The sequence below is a fragment of the Carassius gibelio genome, chromosome B15 (genome assembly GCF_023724105.1).
Source record: "Carassius gibelio isolate Cgi1373 ecotype wild population from Czech Republic chromosome B15, carGib1.2-hapl.c, whole genome shotgun sequence".
Lineage (NCBI taxonomy): Eukaryota > Metazoa > Chordata > Actinopteri > Cypriniformes > Cyprinidae > Carassius > Carassius gibelio.
Window position 1 is genome coordinate 4,158,263 of NC_068410.1, and position 25,380 is coordinate 4,183,642.

At 35.5% G+C, this 25,380-nt stretch overlaps 1 protein-coding gene and 1 long non-coding RNA gene across 3 annotated transcripts in view; one reads left to right on the top strand and one right to left on the bottom strand.

Annotated features, from left to right (window-relative positions):
* The first annotated feature begins 7,344 nt into the window (after nt 1-7,344).
* Nucleotides 7,345-25,380, top strand: part of LOC127972940 (ephrin type-A receptor 4) — a 33,030-nt gene continuing 14,994 nt past the window's right edge. Inside the window, exons 1-4 of the mRNA XM_052576952.1 lie at nt 7,345-7,514; nt 8,301-8,368; nt 12,079-12,742; nt 24,404-24,559. Coding sequence (XP_052432912.1) covers nt 7,418-7,514; nt 8,301-8,368; nt 12,079-12,742; nt 24,404-24,559 — 985 coding nt within the window. The 5' untranslated portion in view covers nt 7,345-7,417. The remainder of the gene's footprint in view (nt 7,515-8,300; nt 8,369-12,078; nt 12,743-24,403; nt 24,560-25,380) is intronic.
* LOC127972991 (uncharacterized) lies at nt 13,358-16,671 on the bottom strand. 2 transcript variants are annotated; one of them, XR_008157236.1, is made up of 3 exons: nt 16,007-16,671; nt 15,138-15,366; nt 13,358-14,371 (listed from the first exon to the last, which is right to left on the bottom strand). It is a non-coding gene; the product is annotated as an uncharacterized LOC127972991 (long non-coding RNA). The 2 variants fall into 2 exon arrangements; XR_008157237.1 differs by having other exon boundaries at nt 15,180-15,366; nt 16,007-16,666.

A 25,380-nucleotide genomic window follows, 5' to 3' on the forward strand; every position in this document is an offset into this window, starting at 1 on the left:
TTTTGAGTGTGTTTGTTTTGTGATTTTAGAAGCTCACTGTGTTTCTGAGTGGACTTCTGCTGGTGTTTTTGCTTCCGTATTGGACAGAAAGTGTTGAAAACAACAATGTGGACACCATTACTCTCGCCCGTATTATAAATTTCTTTGAGCAGAAGTAAGCCTTTCTTCCGTATCTATTAAAAGTTAAAACTTTTAGGTTTAAGTTACATCAGCAAACAAAAAGCAGACAGATGAGAACCCATTGGTTAACTAATCATCAATAAAACATTAATCATTAGTCACCTAAAACAATACTTGATCCTGTTTACTGTTTTCCAGCTACAAGAGAGTTGATACAGATGGCCATTCTCGTCAGTATGCTGTAGCCATCAATGTGCCAAAGCGTCAATGTCAACAGAACTTCAATCCTGATCAGAACAACTTCCTGACTTGAAAGAATGCCACAATTGTGAAAAATAATATTGCTGATGAAACAAACGGACTTTACCAAGGTGCAGAACTCATCGCTGCAGGAACTAGAAAGGTTGTAAACAGTAAAAAGAAGCAATACAACATGCATTCAGAGTCTCTGCTGCTGAATCCTGCTGACAACTCAACCATGACCAATCTTTTGAATAAAAGAAAAGACAGCTGCTCTATTTTCTACACATTTGAATCTCCTTGTGTCGATACGTGTCTGAATGAGAACGGCAACCACAGCATTTTGAAGGCCCTGGAGAACTGGAAAGAACACAGTGGAATTAAAGCTTTTGTCTTCAAGAATTTCTGGAAGTTTGACAAAGATAAAAATCCTCAAACTAAATATAAGCAGATTGTGGCTCATGTTCCTCTCTTCCGCTGTGAGACTCAGTGTTACGCTTGTAACGGAGAAGGAAACACTCCCATCAATGCGCAATGTCTGCCTCCAAATCAGAACTAAACAATTTTCAGTAACACAATGGCTCTTTTTCATTTTTTTTCTTTGTGACACTGAATTAACATCTTCTGAAGAACTTTTTGTTTCAAAATTCAGTTTAATTAGATTAACTTGTTACATACATTTTTTTAATAATCTTGGTTCTCACTAAACATTAAATATGCTTGGCAAACTTTGTGTTTGGATTTATTTTTCAATATGAAAATTCATTAGATTAGATTAATGCATACAAACACACCAGGTTTCATAAAAAGGTCAAAAACGCTGGCTATAAGGAGGCATTGAGTATAATGGTTTATTGTGAACAGGGCAGATGTAGGGGTGCATGTTCTGCAAACATGATTACAAAAAACACAAAGACAGTCTGCTGTAGAGTTAACTACTGACTACTGCAAGAAAAAATGAGCTTGATGTAGTTGGGATGCGCTAAGACAGACTGTGGGCCTCCGAAAGTTAAATATTTCAAAAGATATTAACTTATATAAATAACGTTGTGATAAAAGACTCAACAAAAACACTGCAATACAGAAATTATATACAAGCGATTTTATAGATACAACTGAGGAAAAAAGCAGACATACAACACGGATGATGATTATAACAACTCTGAGTGTATTTGAGTTTCAATTTTAGTGAGTGTCGTTTACACATGATAATATCAACTGGCAAAATTTGCCCAGGAGATCGTTCACATAGACAAAAGCGAATATCAAACAGTGCTGCTGTACCATCCCATGAGCAAACTGATCTAGTAGACAGATAGGAAAATTTACATGTATCCGGTTATTAAATGCAAAAAGGACTTTTAAACAAACCAGATCTATGTTCTTTCAAAATAAATTAATCCTAAATATTCACTTTAATAACTATATTGTGATTAAATTGTGACTAAAAAGTGTTTGTGTTCCAAAGTATGTTCCAAGTTGTCACCTTTTTACTCAAGTCAAGTCACCTCTATATATAGCACTTCATGCAATAGACATTGTTTCAAAGCAGCTTTACAGTATTAAAAAGGAAAATGTTTGAATGAAGCAAACTTAGTACATCTTCACATTTGATGTTGACAATGTTCATGGATGGTTACTTATATTTTTCTTTGCACTGGAATCACCTGTCACCTAGACAAATTCCTTGTGTGTGTAAACACATTTTCGCAATAAAGCTCTTTGTGAATCTGATTTATATGTTTGAAATACAAAAACACAGCAAACACATTTAAGTCTACTACAGAAGAATTGGGGCAATCGCAGTTCAGTGAAGAAGATTGTGGCTAGAACATTCCTCTCTACTGCTGTGTAATGCTCTTGAAGGTGAAGAAGGAAACATTCCCCCCCCAAAAAAAACAAAGAAAACTGTGCACTGTCCACCTCTAACTAGTACATGAATAAATATGAATTACAATCTACTTTTACATGTTGAGTTGTTTTGCTTTTACATTTTAACAGAATGTAGTAAAGGTTTTAAAATACATTACGTGTGATCAGTGATTCCCTAAAAAACTCAAATGTTTCAAATCTTGTGACACATAAGCTTCATGTTGTCTTAAAGGGGTCATGATGACATGGATTCTAAATTATAATTTTAATATGTCATTTGAGGTTTACTCATAATGTTAATAAAGTGTGGAGAAATGATTATTTTCAATGATTATTTTCAATGATTATTAATGATTATTTGCCCTGCACATGTTCTTTCACTCCATTTGTCCTACTGATGACAGACTCAAGTGTGTGGACTGTGTCAGAAAGCGAACGCGCTTCTGTATACTGTATCCAGTGCAGACAAGATAGCTGCAGTGAATGCAATTTCTGTTTACTGTTGACGCATGCCACACTTGCATTCAGTGTGATCAAGGCTGCGTTCCAGTCCATTTTCTTAAGCCCTTCACTTGCAAACTTCCCTCCATCTCGTTTACTTGGATGTACGTCATTAATTATGTTGCACGAGTGCCCAAATCTGGCGGAACCCTATTTTAATATCATGTGATTCAGTTGATTTTGCAGTCATTGTGCTCTTAGATTTAACTTTTGATACAGTCAATCATGCTGTAGTGACAGAAATGCTTTAGATTACCTGATGTGCTAGCAAGATGCTAAGTCTTTTGAAGATATGCTTCATTGCTCAACTGGAGTCTTTCATATGTTGCCTTTTGCTTTTTCTTTCATAAAGTCGACCTATATTTCTTAAACATGAGTAAATTCTGACAGGAGAGCAAAAATGTTCATTCGAAATTGCTGTTTTATGAAAAAAAGTACCAGTAAATTAAAGCCATTATGACCATATGGGTTGGACCATAATGTTTTTCGATAATCTTTGTATTAAATTGCTCATTTGTTTATGCTTGGGTCACAATATTTGTAAAATAAATACTTTTATAAGCACCATATGTTTTATTTATTTTTACTTTGACATAATGCATGTCAGTGCATGTTCTTGTTTATTTTTAATACATTTCAAGTTTAATCTTTTTTTATATAAAGCTCTTTGAATTACCATTGTGAATAAAATAAGGTAATGTGATATAAATGAACTTACTTTACTCCCTTCACTGATTAAACATTGGGCTGTTATTGAATGACTTGCAGCTCATAAAACTATAAAAATTACTTGCAACTTTCATAAAACTCTTTTTGTCCAGCATACATTGGATTATGAAATTAATTACATAATTATTAATTAGAATTCTTACTTTTACTCTACAGACACATTTCTTTCAGACATTATCTTTGAAAACCAGTTTAGTGCCTAAAAAATAATTTGTTCTCTGTATACTGTCACATTATTTATTTTAAATGTGTTATATTATTATTAATATAAATGTGACTTTGACAAGTTCAGTTTATTAAGAATACTTAAGTATATTTATACTTCACAGACAGGGCTTAGACTAAGCCAGGATTTGGCCATAGTTAAATTAAGACATTTAAATATTTTTTTATAAACGTGCTTAGAAAATATATACAGATAGTTCCCTAGTTAAAAAATCGTAGAACAATATTTAGTTAATGAAGTAAACTACAAGTTAAGTAGGTTTTATATTGCAAGAATACTTGTACGTTTTCTGTAAGTGAGCTAAACGAGTTTCTGTGTGGGTTATTATTCTACAAAACAAAAAGTTTTTTGAGTGATGATGTTTGAAGAAGAAGGCTGGTCGAGTCTCAGAATAAATACCATCTGCTTCCTCTTTCTCATCATTCCTGCTTTATTACTGACTCACACGGCATTTCTGAACCCTCGGATTTTGGACAACAGATAATAGATGAAAATATACATCTTGTCAAAATAATTCAAACACTGTAAAAGCTCCTTAAAAGTGTGCATGCAATAAGACTTCAAATGATTTTTTGTTTTTGACGGACAGAATGCATGCCATTTTACAATTCTGTGCTTTCTTGTGCACATAATTTTTAAATGAGTGTTTGTGTGTGAGTGTGTGTGTGTGTGTGTGTGTGTGTGTGTGTGTGTGTGTGTGTGTTTCAGGATTTCACTTACCACAGAGGATCCTCCTGATCTACCTGCTTCATTTTTGCACTTTGAGAATTAGTATGCTGTACACACATATACATTATGTGAACAAAAAACTTTTATTTTGGAAGAAATTAATCGTTTAACAGCACTAAGTAACACAAACAATTTAATACATACAAAAACGTACAACATATTTCTTGTTTAACATACTCCAATAATCTTTGTTTTATTCACACGTTTGAAAAGTTATTTTTACAGTGTTGAGAAGAATAATTGTCTTGCAGACCACTTTAATAATATATATTCACTTCTCAGTGTCCTGTTGAACTGCTGAATTGTCAGTCCAGTGCTGTGAAATGTATTTCATCCAGGACGAGTCTGTCAATCAAACCTGATCACACCCAGGGCCGCCCCTGTATAAACTCTGGCCACCCCTAGGATTTGCAGTGGGCACTGGGTACTATAAATTTAAATTAAAGTGTTTAGTTCCTGAATGAATCAACCGTTTAAATGATTCGGTTTAATCGCAATGACTCACTTATTAACAGTGACTCGCTGCCACCTATTGGCGGTTTTAATTTCACAGTTTATGGAACCTTTTCATTTTTTAAATAATTTCAAACATCAGTTTTCAATGTTTTATCTTTAAAATATCAAAACATTATTTATTCATTTGTAACTGAAGGTTAAAGTATTCCATGTTCCACGGAGCTGCATTAAACAGTGTGTAAAAACATCTAAATGGCACTTCAGATGCAGCTTCTGTTTTATCTGCATTGCAAAGATCAATTTTGCTGATAATGATTGCATTTGCTTGGTAAAAGCCCAAATGCAAGTATTTGACCTACAAGATGGTGCACACTTTTAGAAACAATGGGGTAAAGGTAAAAATAATATAAAAAATCAGATGTCAGCACAATTAAAAATAAGATATCAGCACAATAACACTCAGCAAAATAGTCTAACTATCGTTTTATCGATAAAATCCTAGAACTCACAGAGATATAACTTTTTGTCTATATTGCAAACCCTTATTTTTTTTTCTTTATTTTAATGTGCCACCCCAAAATTTACTGTGGCCTCATTTGGCCACCCCTGTTAAAATTTTCTGGGGGCGCCACTGACACACACAGTGAGTCTGGTGAAGGTTCAGCTGGTGCTCATCCACCTCCACAGGCTCCCTGCTGACCCGCTGCAGGATGACCCTCTCAATGGAGATCAGGACTGCACTCATGGACACTATTTGATTCAGTGATCTGGAGATGAAACATCTCCTACAGAGAAACAGAGACAGAGAGAGACTGTATGAGGGCAGAAGCATCCGGGTGCATCAGAGGAACCAGGTGTCAGGCGCAGTTCAATCAATAAGAACATTTTACTTCGTAGTGTGATGAGTGTATAAAGGGAAAAAATGAGGCTGATGATAAAACGCTGCGGATCGCTGCTGTTATCCCCAGAATATTGAGTTCAACAGATGCACTGCTATTGTGTCTTTTCACCTCACAAACAGCTAAATATCGACACATTGGGTTCCCTTTTTTTATTTCCTATTTTTTTTTTTTTTTTTGTCTTGATGTGGCACGTCACCCACTCGAGTTTGGATTAAAGAGATGATGCAGTTTATTTGGTGAGCTGGAAAATGTTCCCTGTTGTGTCGACAAATGGACGCTAGATGGCGATACAAGATCAGCCTGTGAGTCAGCATCCTCTACATCTACCACTACTACTACTAGTAGTCTTACAATAACAACAACAACAACAACAATAATAATAATGAAAATAGTGTATTTGAATCAATATCATTTTATTTTCCGTTTATTGTGTATTTTGTTCATGTTATTTATTGTTTAATTCTTCAGGACTATTATAACATTTTAATCACCACTTTAAAATGTAGTAATTTAATTCATGTTTAAAAATATCAAACAAATGATTAAAAAGTACAGAGTATATTCGATAAATATTTAAAGCAATATTTTAAAGCAATAAACTATTTAAAACTTTGTAAGTATTTTTAGACAATGGCCTAATTAACATGGTAATTTAAAATATCCAAATTACACAACAAAGTACAAAAATTTACAAAATACAAAATAGTCTATGTGTACACACACACACACACACACACAGCGCGCGCGCACACACACATATTCTTTGTTGTCTAACTGATATTATTAATGAATATTATTCTAATATTAAATATACACACATAGTCTATTCATTATTATTATTATTATTATTATTACAAATAAATAAAATACAAAATAATTTTTCTTTCATAAAATATTTAAAAAAATTGCATTAATATTATTATTATTTATTTTACAGATATTTAATATATTCAAACAATTATTAAAAACTTTAAAATGAAGATTAAAATTATACAATCATTATTATAAAACATATACATATATATATATATATATATATATATATATATATATATATATATATATATATATATATATATATATATATATATATATATATATATATATATATATATATATATATACATAAATCTGTCTATCTATCCATCTATCTATCTATCTATCTATCTATCTATGTAATTCATCAAAAATTATGTTCGCTGTTTGAGGAATGAAATAAAAAATGAAATGCATCCAACACTTATGTTTGAAACTCATTTCCCACTACACAACTAAAACGATATCATTTTAAAACTCCTTTTTTTCAATAAAAAAAATACTACTAATGACAAATTTAATCAGTATATATTTTAAATAGGCGACCACCGCTCTGTTTTTGATTGACATGTACGTCACTAGAGATAACCACGCCCCCTCCAGCAGAGCTCACGGAGCGTCTCGTGCGCTCGCTGCAGATCAGTCGCGCGGAGCAGCACGATATATTTTAAATAGGCGACCACCGCTCTGTTTTTGATTGACATGTACGTCACTAGAGATAACCACGCCCCCTCCAGCAGAGCTCACGGAGCGTCTCGTGCGCTCGCTGCAGATCAGTCGCGCGGAGCAGCACGAGGAATATAACGGAGAGACAGTAACGGGACGAATGGCGCTCATGGCCGGGATTATTTACGCGCTCGCCTCGCTCTTCCTGGGGATTTGTGTAGGTCTGTCCGCTCCGAGGAATCCTCCGGCGAACGAAGGTGAGAGAAGCTGAATAAAGAGGAAAAGTTTAGCGGCCAGTTCCCGCGAACCTATTTATCATTTTTACTACATTATCAATTTTTGTTATTTTTTATTGTTGTTTTGTTATTTTTTGTAACATTAGAAGTGTTTGTTGCAACTGATGTCTGGAAATATAAATTAAATTACACACTATTTATATATATACATAAGCAGGTCAGTAAAACCTAACTTACATACTATACATACTAGAGATATCCCACATATGTATTAATCACATTTAACATTTTCGATAGTATATAATTATTCATTATTCTATTGTTGTTTTCTCAGTTTAGTTTTTTAGTTGGCGTTTTTTAGCACAAAAATGGCAAAAGGCTAGTAATAATTTGTTATCTGGATATATAAGCAATAGCCTACAAATGATGTCAGGCATCAAAACACAGGCTGTATATGACTTTATAATTAACTTGAAGATGATTTGTTGGCCTTATTGTCAGAATAAGTTTTCTTGTGAAGACTGGAGGGCTTTTTAAAAAGTGGTTACTGTACTTGGCATAACTTTTAAGAAAACAATACACTTTTCTTTACATTTAGATTAATTACTTTGCAAATTATTCTTTGTAATAAATGATCATAATTTACGACTGAGTTCAGTGCTTGTTCAAACCTCTGTGCACTTGTCACTTTTCAGTGGTGTTTGCAGCTGTTGTCATTATTTATCAGAGATGCATGTCTTCCAGCTTCATCCTAGCATCAGTTTTGTGATGCAAGTCTTCTCAAGTCTCTGTGTTTTTCTCCTTCAGTCACGCTGCTGGATTCCAGATCAGTTCAGGGGGATCTGGCATGGGTCGCGAGCCCGACCGAAGGAGGGGTGAGTCCCTCTTTCTCCAACTTCACCTCATTAGTATTCATACGTATAGTTCGAGCACCGTTTCATACATTTAGATAAACGCCACATCTAAAAGCATCTATAACCTAAAACCTTAAAGGATGTACAAATGTTTACAAATCAACTGAGGTCGATATAATATTACATTCGTAGGTTAATTGCATTGCATTTCTGATAAATTAGAGGAATTAAAGATGTTTACCACCATCACGTTAATTTAACTAATTCTACATTGTAACAGCTTCATTCTTTTCTGCTTTGACGATAATTAAATTCAGCCTTACAAAGAGTGCAGGTGACTTTATTTTTATTAGACCTATCTGGAGTTCATTTATAAATATTTTTACCATTAATATTGTGTTTTTAGACTGTTATATATTGTCTTTAAGTATTAAACTTTGGTGGTATACTTTTAAAAATCAAGGTTCTTTACTGGCATCAAAGGTTCCACAAAGAAACTTAAACATTCATGGAACATTTTCTTTGCTCAAAAGTTCTTGTTCTGATTTTTTTTTTTTAATTGAGTATTAAATATAAGGCATTGAGTGTCTTCCAAATAAAAATGGTAATTGTGATTTTTTTTATCTTGCAATTCTGACTTTTTCTTCTCAATTCTGAGTTTATAGTTCACAATTCAGACTTTTTCCCTCAGATTTCTAAGATTTCAGAAGATAGAAATCATAATTTTGAGATAAATCTCAGAATTGAAATATAAGAACTTGCAATTCTGCAATTGCAATTCTCAAAAAGTCAGAATTGCAAGAAGTTGCTGTAATCAAAAAAAAGTGTGGGAGTTTTTCCTCAGTATTATGAGGAGATTTAGAGTATAAAATTTTTTATTTTAAGATAAACACTTTTTTTTTTCATCCCTCGGCAGGAACCCAAAATGTTCTTCTATATAGCATCACCATTTAAAAAAACAAACAACATTCAGAACCTTTCTTTCCCTCGTTGTACCCTCACAATTTTGGTTCCAGTCTTCAGAGAGCCTCAAGGTTGTTTACATCTTGTACATAAAAGCATTTACATTTTAGACACTGTCAGTGTGTTGATATTGTTTGCTTCAGCATCCAAAAATGTTCATATAACGTATAAATACAAGTGAGATCAGCCTGCTCTCTCCACTTCTCTGGGATGTAAATTTGGAAAGCTAGTTTACAGCGACGGGCGTCAAATTTCCTAAATAGTTGAGAGAGACAGAAATGCCCTTTGTTAGGAAACTCTATCCCTTTTCTCTCAAAAGAGGTAGGGGGGAGAGACTTGGCAACCCAGAGGCAGAAAAAAGGTCTGTTTGAGTTTCTGTGTGTGTGTGTGTGTGTGTGTGTGTGTGTGATTTTAGATCGAGGGGGTCAGCAGGTTCTGTCCGATAATGCATGCTTCTGCACTGTTCGAAGCCCCTCATCACCAATTAGCAGTTTAACATCTTCAGATCAGGTGCATCTAAATGAGAAAATCAGCGATTCAGTAAAACACAGATTTATCTTTCATTCCGGAGCAGCTCGGCTTCCTTACGCATCGATCCAAGTCTCACTGAGCTCCTGAGTTCCTCTCCCTCTGTGATCTTCCGTGATGGACAGGCCTTTGGCACGGACGGTGGGCGGATATTCAGACTTTAATACGGCCAATTAGCTCCTTTCTCCTCTCGTCCTGCTATCAGCAGCTCCAGGTTCTTATCTCTGTCCTGCTCCTCAGGGCTTCTGTAGTTACACAGATGAAGAGACGAGCCGAACGGAGACGATCACGCTCTCTGACGGACACCAGATTGCTGTCAGTCTTATTATCGCTTAAATGCTCATTTAGTTTTAGCACACGGCAATTAATTCCTGGAGACTATTTAAGGCTGTCAGGATGATCTTAATGGGACCGTGGCTAATTTTTGATACATTTTTTGCTTTCTTAAAATTGCTAATTAATAACTAATAATAATTAATATTTTAATAATAATAATTAGTAAATTGATAGATCAGTCTGTGCCTGTTAACTGATACAGTATGTGCACATTTGTAATCTATTTGGATAAAAGCGTCTGCTAAATGCACATGAAGTTAAATGGCAAATCGTTAATACACATCGGTCAAAAGTTTGGAATAATTACCATTTTTTAATGCTTTTCAGTCTCATGCTCAGCAAGGCTATTTTTTTTTAACAAAAATCAAGTAAAAGTGTAATACTGTCAGATATTATTTCAGTTTAAAAGAACTGAATCATATTACTGAAAGACACAGAAGAGTAGAGTAATGATGCTGAAAATTCAGCTTTGCATCACAGAAATTAACTAAATTTAAAACTATATTCACAATTGTAACAATATTTCACAATATTGCTCATTTTACTGCATTTTTGTAAAATAATTCCAAACTTTTGACTGTTAGTGTAAGTTAATATGTGATATTTCCCATTTAGACTCTTGGGTATCAGCAGTTAAATTTGCATGTGTTTATATGGTGGTCATTTCCTTTAATACAAGTCATTAGTGCTGATTAGATGATGAAAACTCGGCGAGTCCAATCAGACGCTGTAATGCTGGTTTAGCAGACGGCGAGAAGTGTTGTAGGCTGTGAAACATTAATGACTGTCTAGAGTTGTTATTGTATCTGAGGCTAGTAGAAGAAGAGTAATGATGATTTTCTGAGGTTAGTTCAGGCAAACCTATTCTCAAGCCTGTTAGAAGGGAAACAGATGTTATGTTTTCGATCTATATTTACTCTGCAGATTCTCAAGGTTCAGTTCTGTTTTCACTCTGGATGACCTCATGTTTGTTTAGTTAATTGATCGGCTGTTTTCTGTTGTTTTGGTGGGGTCTTATGAGCGTCCAGCTTTATGCTGTCATCGGTTTTTAATAGAGATGCTCTGATGAAGATTTTTCCAGTTTTCACGTCTTCCGAATCAGCCTAATCTGATTATTTCCATTTGCATTGGGAGTTCTGTCATAACTGATTGATTAATACTGTACTTTGATGTATGGATAATCAAACAAATAAGCACAAATGTACTAATTTTAAAACTAAAAATGTCAATACTATTCTTGCACAAAATATTATCTGTTACAGGACATATGATGCCATAGCATACAATGCTTAAAGTCAAAGTAATGTTTAAAAAACTCAAAGGTGAAATTAAATTATTGTCATGATCATTTGGCACATTTTATTCATGCTATTTATTCATGCATTTTACTGCATTTTATCTCAAATTAACATCTTAATTTGAATCATTCCAAACTTTTGACTGTAAATAAAATAAATAAACTAATATAAAGTCATGACTTTGTGAGAGAACTGATTAAAATTCATCAGTCAGTTGTTCATTAACTGCTGCAAAGTTTCTGATTCACTAAAAAGAACCTGTTTAAGAGTCATTTGTTCGTGAATGGTACACAGCCATATCAACAAATAATTGACAGATAGTTAGGAAAGTGAAATGCAAAGCTAACGAAAAGTTTATGTGAAGAAAAAAAAAAATCTCACTTGCATGTTTAGGTAACATGGTTTTCAAAAAGCAAGATTAATAGTCAGATAAATATTTGAACAGAATAAACTTGTGAATTTTACCATAGTGTGAACAGAATTTTAGTCAGAAAAAAATCAGGATCATAGTTCACGTATTTTGCATTTTAAAAAGATTTAAATTTGACATTGAGATCATCTTGATTTTCCTCATTTCTAACATTGTTCTTTTGCTGTCTGGTGCAGTGGGAAGAGGTGAGCATCATGGACGAGAAGAACATCCCCATCAGAACATACCAGGTGTGTAACGTGCTGGAGCCCAATCAGAACAACTGGCTCAGGACTCACTGGATCCGGCGCGGCGCGGCCCAGCGCATCTACATCGAGATTAAATTCACCCTGCGTGACTGTAACAGCCTGCCCGGCGTCATCGGCACCTGCAAAGAGACGTTCAACCTCTACTACCTCGAGTCCGACTCCGATAACGAGCGCTACATTCACGAGAACCTCTTTTCTAAGATCGACACGGTGGCGGCGGACGAGAGCTTCACGCAGGTGGATATTGGTGATCGGATCATGAAGCTGAACACTGAAGTTCGGGATGTCGGCGTTCTGAGCCACTCAGGGTTTTATCTGGCCTTCCAGGATGTAGGAGCCTGCATCGCTCTGGTTTCCGTTCATGTGTTTTACAAGAAGTGTCCGTTAGCCGTGAGAAACCTAGCGCAGTTTCCTGACACGGTAACTGGAGCAGACACGTCGTCACTGGTGGAGGTGCGCGGCTCCTGTGTGAATCACTCGGAGGAGCAGGAGGTTCCCAAAATGTACTGCGGCGCAGATGGAGAGTGGCTGGTGCCTATTGGGAATTGCCTGTGCCATCCTGGATACGAGGAACGGAATGAGCAATGCCAGGGTAAGACACTTCTGATGCTACACTCCGACTAGCCACATTTCAGACACATTTGTCTTCATTTCACGAGTTGGAATTTGAAATCAAATTGGTCACACCCAAAGGGAGTTTTCACTGTCTCTGTTTTTAACCTTTTTAATTCTCAGAGACCAAAGCATAGATATACACAACGATTATTTCTTATCACCCTTACCTGATAGTTTAGGTAAAATGTGCATTTGGGGTATAAATTGGACAAGAATTGCTCAATTGCAACACTATCCATTTAGAGTTATGACATTTCACAGTTTTTTCACCAATTTCACAACACAATTCTGCACGCAGATGTATTTGAAATTCATCCGAAATTCAGGATACCGTTATGAAAAGTTACTAAATGTCATTTTTTGGCTACACTTAATAATGACAAAATTTTGAATTGCGAATAATGACAAAATTGCGAAATTGTATCTTTCAGTTCTGACGTTTTTCTTGCAATTGTGAAAAATGAACGTACAACTGCGACTTATAAAGCCAAGTTCTGGTGAAAAAAGAAGTCGGTTCACAATTCTGATGTTTTCTTTCATTGTCAAGTTTATATCTCACAATTCTAATTTTATAAATTGCACTTGCGTGTTATAAAGTCCGAACTGTATAATGTAAACTCGCAACTGCTTGAAAAAAAGTGTGATCAAAATTCTGAGATAAAAAGTCACAATTGCCTTTTTTATTTTTTATTCAGTGCCGCAAACAAGTTTTCATGCTTCTATAAATTCCTTTACATTTTTAAATTAATTTAAATGTATGTTTGAATGGCCTCAATTCAAATTCGGGAAATTAACTGAAATTCAAATGGGGTTCTTAATTCTTTTCTGCATTGTGACTTCCGTCCATCCATCCATCCATCCCTGCGTCTTATTTCTTCTCCACTCAAGCACGAGTCTGTCATCAGGTGGTAATAATAAGAGTGTTTCTGATTGGTTTATCAGCATTGTGCTTGTGTAATAAAGAGGACTGAGGACTCTCCTCCCATGAGAACAAGAGATGCTGATTACAAACACAGAGTAAAAGAAGCAGTAAATCCACGACTGCTGAACGTTCTCATGGAAATAACTTCATCATAATCATACTAGTTGGGCTCTGGACTTTGTAATTAACAGATTTCTGGTGACTTCGTGCCACATAATAGGATGTGACTCAATGTGGATGTGTGTGAGAGAGCAAGAGAAAGATGGAATGAGTCGAGGCATGTTATCCAGAGTCTAAAAATGGCAGAGGACCACGAATGTGATGAATGGATCTGCTGGAGGAGAAAAAAATTTAATTATCTTTAAAACTGACATTTCATTCTGCCATAGATCAAGCCAAATAAGAGCCTGTGACAATAATAAATACACATCACACAGATGTGTTGACAGAGAAAAGAAAAAGTTGGACTTCTCTTGTGCTTCATGGCTTTCTAGACATGTGCTGCTATTTGTAGAAGAGCCGCAAAGACGCACTGCAAACACTTTGCGTGGTTTCCATAGCGATGATGAGGGAAAGCCGGCACCACCCTTGACCTTTGACCTGAGAGGTCACAGATCAAAGGTTACATTCTCGCTCAGGACTCAAGTGCAGTCATCTGGGTCTGTTTCAGGTTTCCTTATGGTTCTGAAGGGGAATTATGTTACAGACAGATTATTAGTAGAGCCTTCATGAATATTGATAGTATTTGAGTCTGCATTAATTATTCAGAAGATTGAAAACTATGAATAGCAACACTTTGTGGACGTTCTTTTTTTACACTCTGCATAGAGACATTTTCATGTGTGTGTGTGTGTGTGTGTAGATGGATATAAGTGGATATTTATGAATGCGTGTGTATATGTTATCTTATGTGTATTTATGAAAATAATATATAACTAAATTAGATTTTTTAAATAAATGAAATATAATCTTAAATGTTATAATTGTTATAATATTATAAAATAATATATTACTTAAATATAAAATATACTTTTACATTCATATATAATAAATGTTATATTTATATATAATTTACATACATTTTATATATTTATTTTAATTTGAAGTTATATTATTATATGTACACTATAAATATTAAAATGAATAATTGTATCGGTCTATCTGTCTTTTTTTCAAAATAGAAATGCATTTCTTGATTTGTTTGTATTTAATTCTATACTAGTTTAATTATATTATTTATTTTGTTACACAATGGATACATTTTTTACCCACCAGTATAAAACTGTCCTTCAGATAATTCAAAATAAACCTAAACAAATGCACTTCTTGCACATTATATAGCCATGTCTAATTAGAGACCTTGTGATTTCTGTAGGTCTACTTGACTATTTTATGAGGAAATATGTTGTTAAATACAATAAATACAAAATCCCATTCATTGAAAAGTTACCTTGGTAGATATAGTGTGAACAGAAAGAAAGTAATGCATTACTCATCTCTTCTGAGGAGTTGCAGTATCTGTGGGATGCAGGCGATGCTATTGTTGAGCTGACGCTGTGCTGAAAGGAATCTGTCGTTGCTCTGTGAGAGTTTGGGGGGTTTTGGGGAGCTGAGGAAGAGGTCTGGGGCAGGTCAGAGGTCACTAACTCTTTCATCCATCTCTGACGCTTGGCTGACAGCTGGAGAGGAGAAATTTATTAAGAATTTAAGACATCAAAACTCTTGACAGCTGGGTTTCCACAGGATGCCATGAAGACACAGGGGTCGTGATATGGGTCCGATGGGGGACGCTTCTGTTTGTTCTGTGTGGTTTAGAGTCGCCTGTTGCATGATCACCCACAGGATACATAGATCTTTACAAACTCATTCGTGTTTTCTGAGCAGAAATGATATTTAATGGAGAACCAATTGAGATTTTTTCTTATTTCTATTGATTAATCTCACGTGTCTCATAAATAGAGTTTCGAAAGTAGACTGCATATTAGATTTTTAAGTTGCAAGGATAAGTAATAATAAAATAAAATCATTTTTTTAATGATAAATTATGCAGTATTTTTTTTTGTCAGACGGACAAAAAAAATGGATCTCTTTAATATCTCAATTGCTTCTCCTAAAATGTAAAGAGCTAATTGAGATTTTCTATTTTGCTTTATTTTAAAAGTACCATAATCGCATGATAACATAATTTAATTTGGCTATTGTCTTTTGCATTCTTTTACATTTGAAAGCATTTGTTTGATCTCATCTCCTGAGCTTTGAATAAGCAATCTCCGAGCAATGAAGGAAAGGACAGAAGAGGAAGGAATCAGTCTCTCTCACCTTTTCTTCATCACTTTCCTGCTTTTTTTCCCCTCGTGCCTTTTATTTGAGCTTAGGGAAAGTCTAGTTCGTGTTCCAGCTTTTTGTGGCCTCGTTTTCTCCGACACGCCTGAATGGTTTAAACACACAGCAGGATAAAAGGAACAGGTCAGAGTTTAAAGCTCAGCCTGAAGAGCTCGGGACGACCAGCAGAGGAAACGCAGACAGAAAGAGTCCTGTGTGTGCGAGTCCAACATCATTACGGAGGTGTTGAGAGCTGTTTCTGGTCTGGATGGTGTTCTGTTCCCTCACTTCTTTATCTCCGACTGTCTCTCTCATCGCCGGCTCTCCCTTTTCTAAAAGGAGCGTGACAGAAGCGTCAAGGACGGCACCGACGTAACATTGATATAATGTTGCAGCTCGCTGACAGTCCCTTATATTAACCAGACTTAATGGACTCTCTGGAAGTTTTACAAGGGAACGTCAGGAGACGTGTGGCCTCGGCTGACCTGAATTTCCCTGTCCTTTCAGTCAAATTTAGCGCTGATTCAGTCGTCTTAAAGGGGCAGTTCGCACACAAACAGCCAACTCATCTTCATGTTACTCAAAAGTGGAAATATTTAGCAAGCTTCAGATTTCTCCTGCACCAAAAAACACCAGTACTACAAGAATGGTGAAAGATACAAGTTTTAAGTCAAACATTTCTCTTCAAATTCCTATTGAAAATTCCCCTCAAATTTCTTGTAATCTGAAAACGTTCTATAAAATTATAATAAATTAATACAAATTTGTAATAAAATTATTATAAAATGATATACTCTATCTATCTCTCTCTGTGTGTGTGTGTGTGTGTGTAGTAGTAATTAAACCATATGATAAGTGCTGTGTATTTCACGTTTTCTAAATCCATGCAATAGATCTGTGCATTTTTCTCCCCTTAAATCATATGGTGTAAAATACTTAAACTTAATTTTTAATTTGTTTCTCAACCAAAGTGATTGTATGACTTCAGGAAACCTGTCATGTACAAGTTACATTGACTATGTTACTTTAACAACTTTTTTGAAGCTTGAAACTTTTTAGTCCAAATTCATTGTGACTTATGTATTGTTCTCTCTCTCTCGCGCGCGCAGAGAAAACTCCTTCTGCCTTTGAATTCGTCTTTTATTTTCTGTCAAGAGGGGGTTAAAAAAGACAGAGGGAGAGATAGACGTGCAGTAAGAGTAAGAGGGAACAACAAAAGACTGAAAGACAGTGAGAATAAAGGAGGTGATCGCAGAGAAAAACAGATTTGTCAGCACACAGGGAAGGTCAGCGGCCTCCTCTCAGACAGGAACAGACCAGAGAATGAAAAGGAGCTGATGTCTAGAGAAAGAGAGAGGTTTTTAGGTGGTCTCTGATTTCATCATTCACTTCACGTTCCCTTTAAACATCCCTTTGATGTGATGACAGACGCTGTCTCTTTCTCCGTCGCTCTCCTGTAACAATAGACTGTGATTGGGAGGTTTGGAGTCAAAATCTTAAGCTCGTCAAACGGAGGGAGGTGTTTAGGTGGTCTTTACTCAGTTTTGTGATGAAATGATGGATGTAAAGAGGTGTAAAAAAAAATGTAAGTGTTCTGAAACTCATTTTAATACAGTGATTGTGTTTCAAACCCCAATTCCATTGCTCTTCTTTTTAGGCCGCTTTGAAACTGGAACAGTAGCAATATAACACTTTTAATAAGCATGGTAGTACTCACAAATATTATCTGAAAAATAGTCATTTTTTATTAGATTAAACTAATATTGTAGGTATATATGCACAGGTATACATATTCATATACTCACACACAATTATATATTTATATATATATATACAGGGGCGGATCTAGAAAAATATTGATGGGGTGGCGAGAAGGGGGCAGGAATTTTTGAGGGGTGGCAACATATGGCAGACGTATAGTGAATTTAGTCACAGTTATCACAGTTTGATGATAAATATATGTGCACACTACAAAAGGACACAGGCTATCATTTACAAACTTAATCTCATGCAATCAATGTATTGCATTTGAAACAGTTCGGGAGTTCGTAGCGGGATCGCGAATCATTTGAGTCAGTTATGGGGATCGCGAATCATTTGACTCAGTTTGGGAGTTCGGAGCGGGATCGCGAATCATTTGAGTCAGTTCGGGAATTCAAAGCGGGTTTGTGAATCATTTGAGTCAGTTTGGGGATCGCAAACCATTTGAATCAGTTCGGGAGTTCGGAGCGGGTTCGCGAATCATTTGAGTCAGTTCGGGAGTTCGTAGCGGGATCGCGAATCGTTTGAGTCAGTTTGGGAGTTCAGAGCGGGATCACGAATCATTTGAGTCAGTTATGGGGATCGCGAATCATTTGAATCAGTTCGGGAGTTCGTAGCGGGATCGCGAATCATTTGAGTCAGTAATGGGGATCGCGAATCATTTGAGTCAGTTTGGGAGTTCAAAGCGGATTCGCGAATCATTTGAGTCAGTTTGGGTATCGCAAATCATTTGAATTAGTTCGGGAGTTCGTAGCGGGATCGCGAATCATTTGAGTCAGTTATGGGATTCGCGAATCATTTGAGTCAGTTTGGGAGTTCGGAGCGGGATCGTGAATCATTTGAGTCAGTTTGGGTGTTCGGAGCGGCTTCGCGGATCATTTGAATCAATTCGAGAGTTGGGAGTGGGTTCGCGAATCATTTGAGTCAGTTCGGGAGTTCAAAGCGGGTTCGCGATTCACGAAAGATTCGCGCTCATAAATTTTCAAATTGGTCATAACCTTTAATTCGTTGCTGCCAACTATGCCACCCCGGTAGATCCGCCCCTGTATATAGATAACTTTGGTTAGTATTTTTGAGATGTGAAGCATAAATGTAATTGAAATCGAGTTTGAAATAGTTTATTGAAAATAACTTATTCACTCAAATGAATTATTTTTAACTTGGAGGGCAACCACACAGAAAACACACACATGTAGTATTGATTGAGAAAACCTATCATGTGTCTGTGACTGATTTCTAAAGGTCAAGTAGTCAATGTAGTAAAGGTTAAAGGACAAAATAAGAGGGTTTGTCTCATTAGTGCTGCCATTTTTATCATAATAACATCATTATGTTCATGTGTACGTGTTTGTACCATATCTGTGTGCATTTGTTTTCCAAACAAACCAATAGAAACGTATCGAATTCACTGCCGTTCACAACTTCCCATAATACACACACACACACATGCACACACACATGCACAATGGAAGGTGTTGCAGGTCCAGACAGTCTGTCGTCATGCTTTTCCAATGGTTTAGATTAACAAACTAAAAATACACAGCCTTGTTTTTTCACTCTGACTCTGTAAGTCACAGCATCTAAACAGTGAACTCATCCCATGATGCATCATGTTGTAAACTTATGTTTGTGTTATGTTTCTTTTGTAGTATGTGTCAGAAATGGCTTTGCATGAAGAGTTGTTTTTATAGGTTAACCTGGAAACTGTGTGTGTGTGTGTGTGTGTGTGTGTGTGTGTGTGTATCACTATATGAACTTGACAGATGTGTGTGTGGAACTCATTTGCATATCCTCCTGTGCCAAAACTTCCTGTACTAGAAAATAGTGTTGCAACTTTTCACGTATAACAATACATGCAGACCTTGCCAGACACACACTCATCTTTTCTAATCTCTCCATTCTTTTATTTTCGTGGTAGTTAAATTGTGTATGGATTTTAAAGACCCCTGCAGCCCAAAAGGGTGTGTGCGATCCTTTTCCCGATAAATACGCCGTAATTTGAGGAAATTCCTCTCTCTGAATGGAGGAAGTTGGTGTACGTGGTCAGGGCAGCTTGAAGTTCAGGTCATTTCAGGAAGTCTTGCATCAATACCTTCAAAAACCTGCCAAATCTGTTATGTTAAAACAACACGCTTTGACAGAATAATACTAACGACGTTGTGGTTTCATAACATATATTAATAAATAATTCAGCTTCAGAAGTGAATGATGTGTTCATGTTGGGTATTGCTGAGGAGAGGTCAACCTCAGGGGACTTAGGTTATAATTCACCCAAAACATATACAATACATTAATTCACTGTAGGCCAAAATGCAGTGATTCACTGAAAATTGTTCCATTTTTAGGCAAACCTGAAAAGGTTATATTTCCAAAACAGTGGTATTTTATATGATATATTATATGCATAAAGTATTTATCATATTGCTATTATTTATAATATTATTTTATTTAACATTTTTATTTTTATTAAAGTAATTTTGTTATGTGTATTTTTTTTAAAAAAAAGATTATATTTCTATTTATAGTTTTTTTTCATCTAATATTTGCATTTAATTTCTCAGCTATTTATTTTATTTTTTACTATTTGTTTAGCTTTTAGTCAACAATATTGTTTTGAAATAATGCCCATATTCTGTTCATTTTAATTAGACATTCATTAGATTAAGTTTGTTGTGAAAAAATGATTTATAGAGATTAAAAAGACTCGATAAGAGCATAACTCGGCAAACTTAATAGAGCTTCTTATTATTTGTAATTTAAGTATCAACTTTGCCTCACATGTTTTTCCTTGGAAGAAAAAAAATAGAAACAAATGAGTCAAAAGTTGATGAGAGAGAAGAGTTCAGAGTTATAAAATGAATGTGAAACTAAGATCACTGGGGTCATCGTTTGCTCTCTATTTAATCTCATTGCTTTTAGGAGCAACAAGTGAGATATTAAGAAGATCTCATTTGATATTTTTCTTTTCTTTGGGAAGTTAAGACGTCATACTATACAAGCACCAGTTCCCATCGATATCTACTCAGTAGCTAAATGAGATTTGCTTTTGTTCAGGTTAATATTATTACTAGAGCTCGTCGGATGCGCTCCAGCAGGCTTTGGGAGATGGACGACTTCCTCTGGAATGAGAACAGAGTTTGTTAAGGGTGAAGCGGGGCTTGTACCAATCGGTTAGTGTGTAGGCCTCAGGGTGGGGTCAAGGTCAACATGTGGAGCGAGTGAGTCATCGGTCAATGTGATCCGCCGCCCTCCGCATGTTTGTCATCAATCACACTGATGGAGCCGGCCCTGCGTTTGGAGGGGGTCAGAGGTAATTGTTAATTAGTGACTAAACCCTGTAGAACAACAGATGTCAGACCGTGAGACTAGAAGCCAATTGATGTTTCTTTCACGTAAGTGTGTGTGTGTGTGTGTGTGTTAGAGAGATCTTCCATGCCCTCAGGAGAGAAAACTGATCTTGATGTTTTTGTCTGAAAAAATCCTGGTGCTCTGCAAACTGTCATTAACACACACACAGACACACACACACACACACACGTTTATCTAACTATCTAAATGGAGACTTCCCATTGCTTTCTGTTATTCTTAAAGGCATAGACACCTAAAAATGATCTGCTCATCATTATATCACACAGTTTGTGGAATAAAAAAAATATATATTTATTGCACTTTTCCATGCTTCAATGTCTTTTGTTTAATTTTTGGTTTGTTCCTTACAAAAATGTATCGAATGTCTTCAGAAGACCTGGAATTTAGTGCACAGGTTGCATGGACTACCTTTATCATGCTTTTTCTGGGGAGAAAAATACTATTATTCAGCTTATTTTTTTATATAAATAAATACTCTTGTTCAGCAAGGATGCATTAAACTGATAAAAAATGACATTAAATACATTTAAAATGTTACAAAATATTGCTATTTTAAATGAATTATATATATCTATATATAAATACTTGAAGCAGCACATCTGTTTTCAGCATTGGTAATTATAATAAACACCCATATTATTTTTATAAATAACCTTGATCAGAAAATCTGCATTTAAGAAGGATCATGTGAAACTGAAGACTGGAGTAATGATGCTGAAAATTCACTTTGCATCACATAAATAAATTACATTTTAAAATCTATTGAAATAGAAACCAGTTATTTTTAATTGCAATAATATTTCACAATATTGCTGTTTTTTACTGTATTTTTAAACAAATAAATGCAGTCTTTGGAAACAAGATATGCATTTCAAAAACATAAAAAATCATACCAAGCCAATAATGACATAATAGTGCGTAAAAGTGAGTAGTATCGAATGAGGAATGACAACAAGAGGAATGAGTGATAACAAGGTTTAATCAGAGTAGATTCAAGCAGATAATGAGAGTAGAGCAAAGACAGAGACGTACAGAATTAAACTTTAGAGATGTTGTTTAATGAAAGTACAAGATGCTCTTGAGCAGTGTGTCTCTCTCTGTGTGTGTGTGTGTGTGTGTTTGAGGATTTTGCGGCACAATCTGGCCACCCACTGATACATTTGTCTCTCAGCGTCTCGCTAATGGAAAAACGTTGATGGGAGGGGTCAGAAATGTGACTGATATATCTTCTCTTCATCCTGTATAGATATCAGGGAGCACTGGAATGCATGCTGGAAACCAGAAGACACTTTTCTTTGTCTCTTTATCTCAGAGGGTCATGTCATATAGCCAGTGTTTGGATGTCTGGAGGGTTTTTGTCCTTACAGAAAAGCTCTTTCAGCTCGGTGAAGATTAAGTCCAGTGCAAAGAGTGAATGAGAGCGGCTTTCCTCTTCCTCCAGCACCTCTGGATCAATCTCAAACAGAGATTAGAGTCCCAGGACCCTGGTGATAATCTGTCGGGAGGTCTGTTCGCTTCTTTAGGATTAGCACAGGAACATCTAAGAGCCTAACGCTTCTTGAAGGGGTTATTTTTCCTTCCAGTTTTGGGGGGTTTTCTTTAAACTCCGCAGTTTTCCAACATCATTTAACCATATAAAGCCTCAAACTTAGCTAAAAAACATGTTGCACACAATCTACTTCATGCCTTCTGTCATCTGATTGATTATTTAGACTTTTTTTAAACCCCTGTTAGTGTGGTTGTTCATACATTCACCTTTAACTCGTGCATCATGTGTCTTTCTGCTGTGAAACCTTTACTGATTTTTATTAAGTAGTTGTAACAATAACTATAACAGTAAATGAACACATACTTGGCTGAAGCAATTTACCTTTACTTAAATACACAGACATCTTTTTTTAGGACAATCTTGTTCAAATGTATCAAATATTATGACCATAAGGCCATTGAGAAGTGTTTATTTGTTTATCTCTGCATTTGATCAGAAAACTAAGCAGTTAAATATCATCTTACTAGTATATATTATTGAGAGATTTGACAGAAGTGACAAATTATATAAATTTATGTAATTTTATGCAAATAGTCAGATATACTGTTATAAAGATCTCATTGATTAACATTACAAACAATATCAGAATTACATCTTCATCACTTTTCGGGCCATGTAAATATCAGCATAAGGAGCAAATTGATATTTTTGCTCAGTTTTCGGTCTAAAACTAAGCACAACTTGGCGATGTCAGGTGTTTTACATCCTCCATATTTTTACTCTGAGCCAATACATCCTGATTTGTATCAAATATGATACTCAACGAAAATATATATATATTCAGTATTCTGGCTGTTTTCATGTCTAGCTTTGCATGGTTAAGAATGCATGAATGACTTTCTATGTATACTGTATGTATCATATCTATTATTGTTAAATGGGATTAAAAATGTGTGTTTGAAAGTGTTACTTTATTTGAGTTTATTTGACTTTTATGGAAGTCATTTAACTGTTTGCATTACGGTTTATTAATGCAGAGATGCTTTTTGCCATAATATGTTGGTTATACAGTAGTTGCAACATCTAGCAGCAGGAGAAAACAGCGTCATATGTAAATCTCAAGCCCATCGTTTCTGTCTGGTCTCTGGAGTCTGATAGAAGTTTATAGTAGTGCGCTGGAGTCTAAGGCATCTTTCATCCTCCTCGTTTTCATCCATGCACATACAGACGTCCAAACACAGAGAGAGGTTTGCGTGCACACTTGTGTTTGCATGTAAATGAGTGATAAGGATGATGAAAAACAGTTCAGGCAGGAGGAGTAGGAGGACGTGACACGCTAGATTATTTAAACATCGTGCATTCTTTGTTTATGATGTCAAAACATGTTTTACTCAGATATGCGAGGCGGATTCTTGAGACGTATGGAAGTGAGCGTTATAGATGACTGGTGCATGCTGGGAAACCTCCTAGAATTCCTCATTTATCATCGTCTGCTTTGCTCTGTCTCGCAGTCTCTTGACTTCACCTCCCTTTCCTAGCTGCTCTCTTCATCATAAATGCATCAGCGTTTTATATACAGAAAGCTGGCAGGTTTTCATGCTCCTTCTTTGTCTGCTTATATACTTTATAATCATTCCATAATTGAGGCGTTTAATAATGTTTTATAATAGTTTGAGTCATACCCCAGGTATTTTGTTGTCTGGGTAGCATACTGTATTCAACACCTTGTTTAATGCTGAATGAACGGCGTCCTGAATCTTTCTCTTCTCTTGTAGTGTGTAAGGTGGGCTTCTACAGGTCTCTTTCTTCGGATGGCGGCTGTCGTAAATGTCCACTACACAGTTACTCCATGAAAGAAGGAGCTACTTCCTGTGATTGTGACAAAGGATATTACAGATCGGAGACGGATCCCGCTGCCATGCCTTGCACACGTGAGTTAAACACAAACATTCGCACCAGGTTGAAGTGGGTGCACTGTGTTTTTTGGACACTGTGGTAGTGATTTACATGGGCATTTAAGTGCCTTTTTTAAGATTTTACTTTTCTCTAGTTTTTTATATCACAGCGTCCATTTAATAAGCATTTTAAGCAAATAGGAAATAATAGTCTGAAAATGCAATGCAAGGCAATGATGATAGAGATGAACCAATAAACGTCCTAAAAGAAGCAGAAGATCATATTTGATACTCACATTTTAGCATGATTTTTCTAAAAAGTTACCTATGGATAATGGGGAAAGTTGCTCTTGTATTATAAGTATCAATATAAAAGTTATCTTTTGTTTACTTGTAAAAAATTTGTAAAGATTTAACGTAAAAAGACATGTGAACCACAAGCTGAAAGAGGCCTTTTTTTGGTTTTCCAATTTATACTAAAAGGCCTTTTACTTGCAAAGAAAGTATAAACTATCACTCAGACATCAGTTTTAGTCACGTTGATAATTAAGAGGAAATTTACACATCAAATACGATGCTGTAGGATTTATTGACATGAGCCATATGTTCTCTTTTGACTCTTGAAGAATCTACAGTATAGCTTCAGAATTTTTATTGTTTCCCTAGACTAAAATTTTTATTTTATACAAAATGAAAAATGAGCCGAAAAGTATTCTATTTGAAAGTATTCTAGTATATTGTATGAAAAAAATAACTAAATATATAGAAGTAACTAAATGAAATCAAAGCATTCTAATAGAATGTTGTGCATGGGCATGTGATTATTTCTGTTTACATCCTTTTATACGAGCAGATGT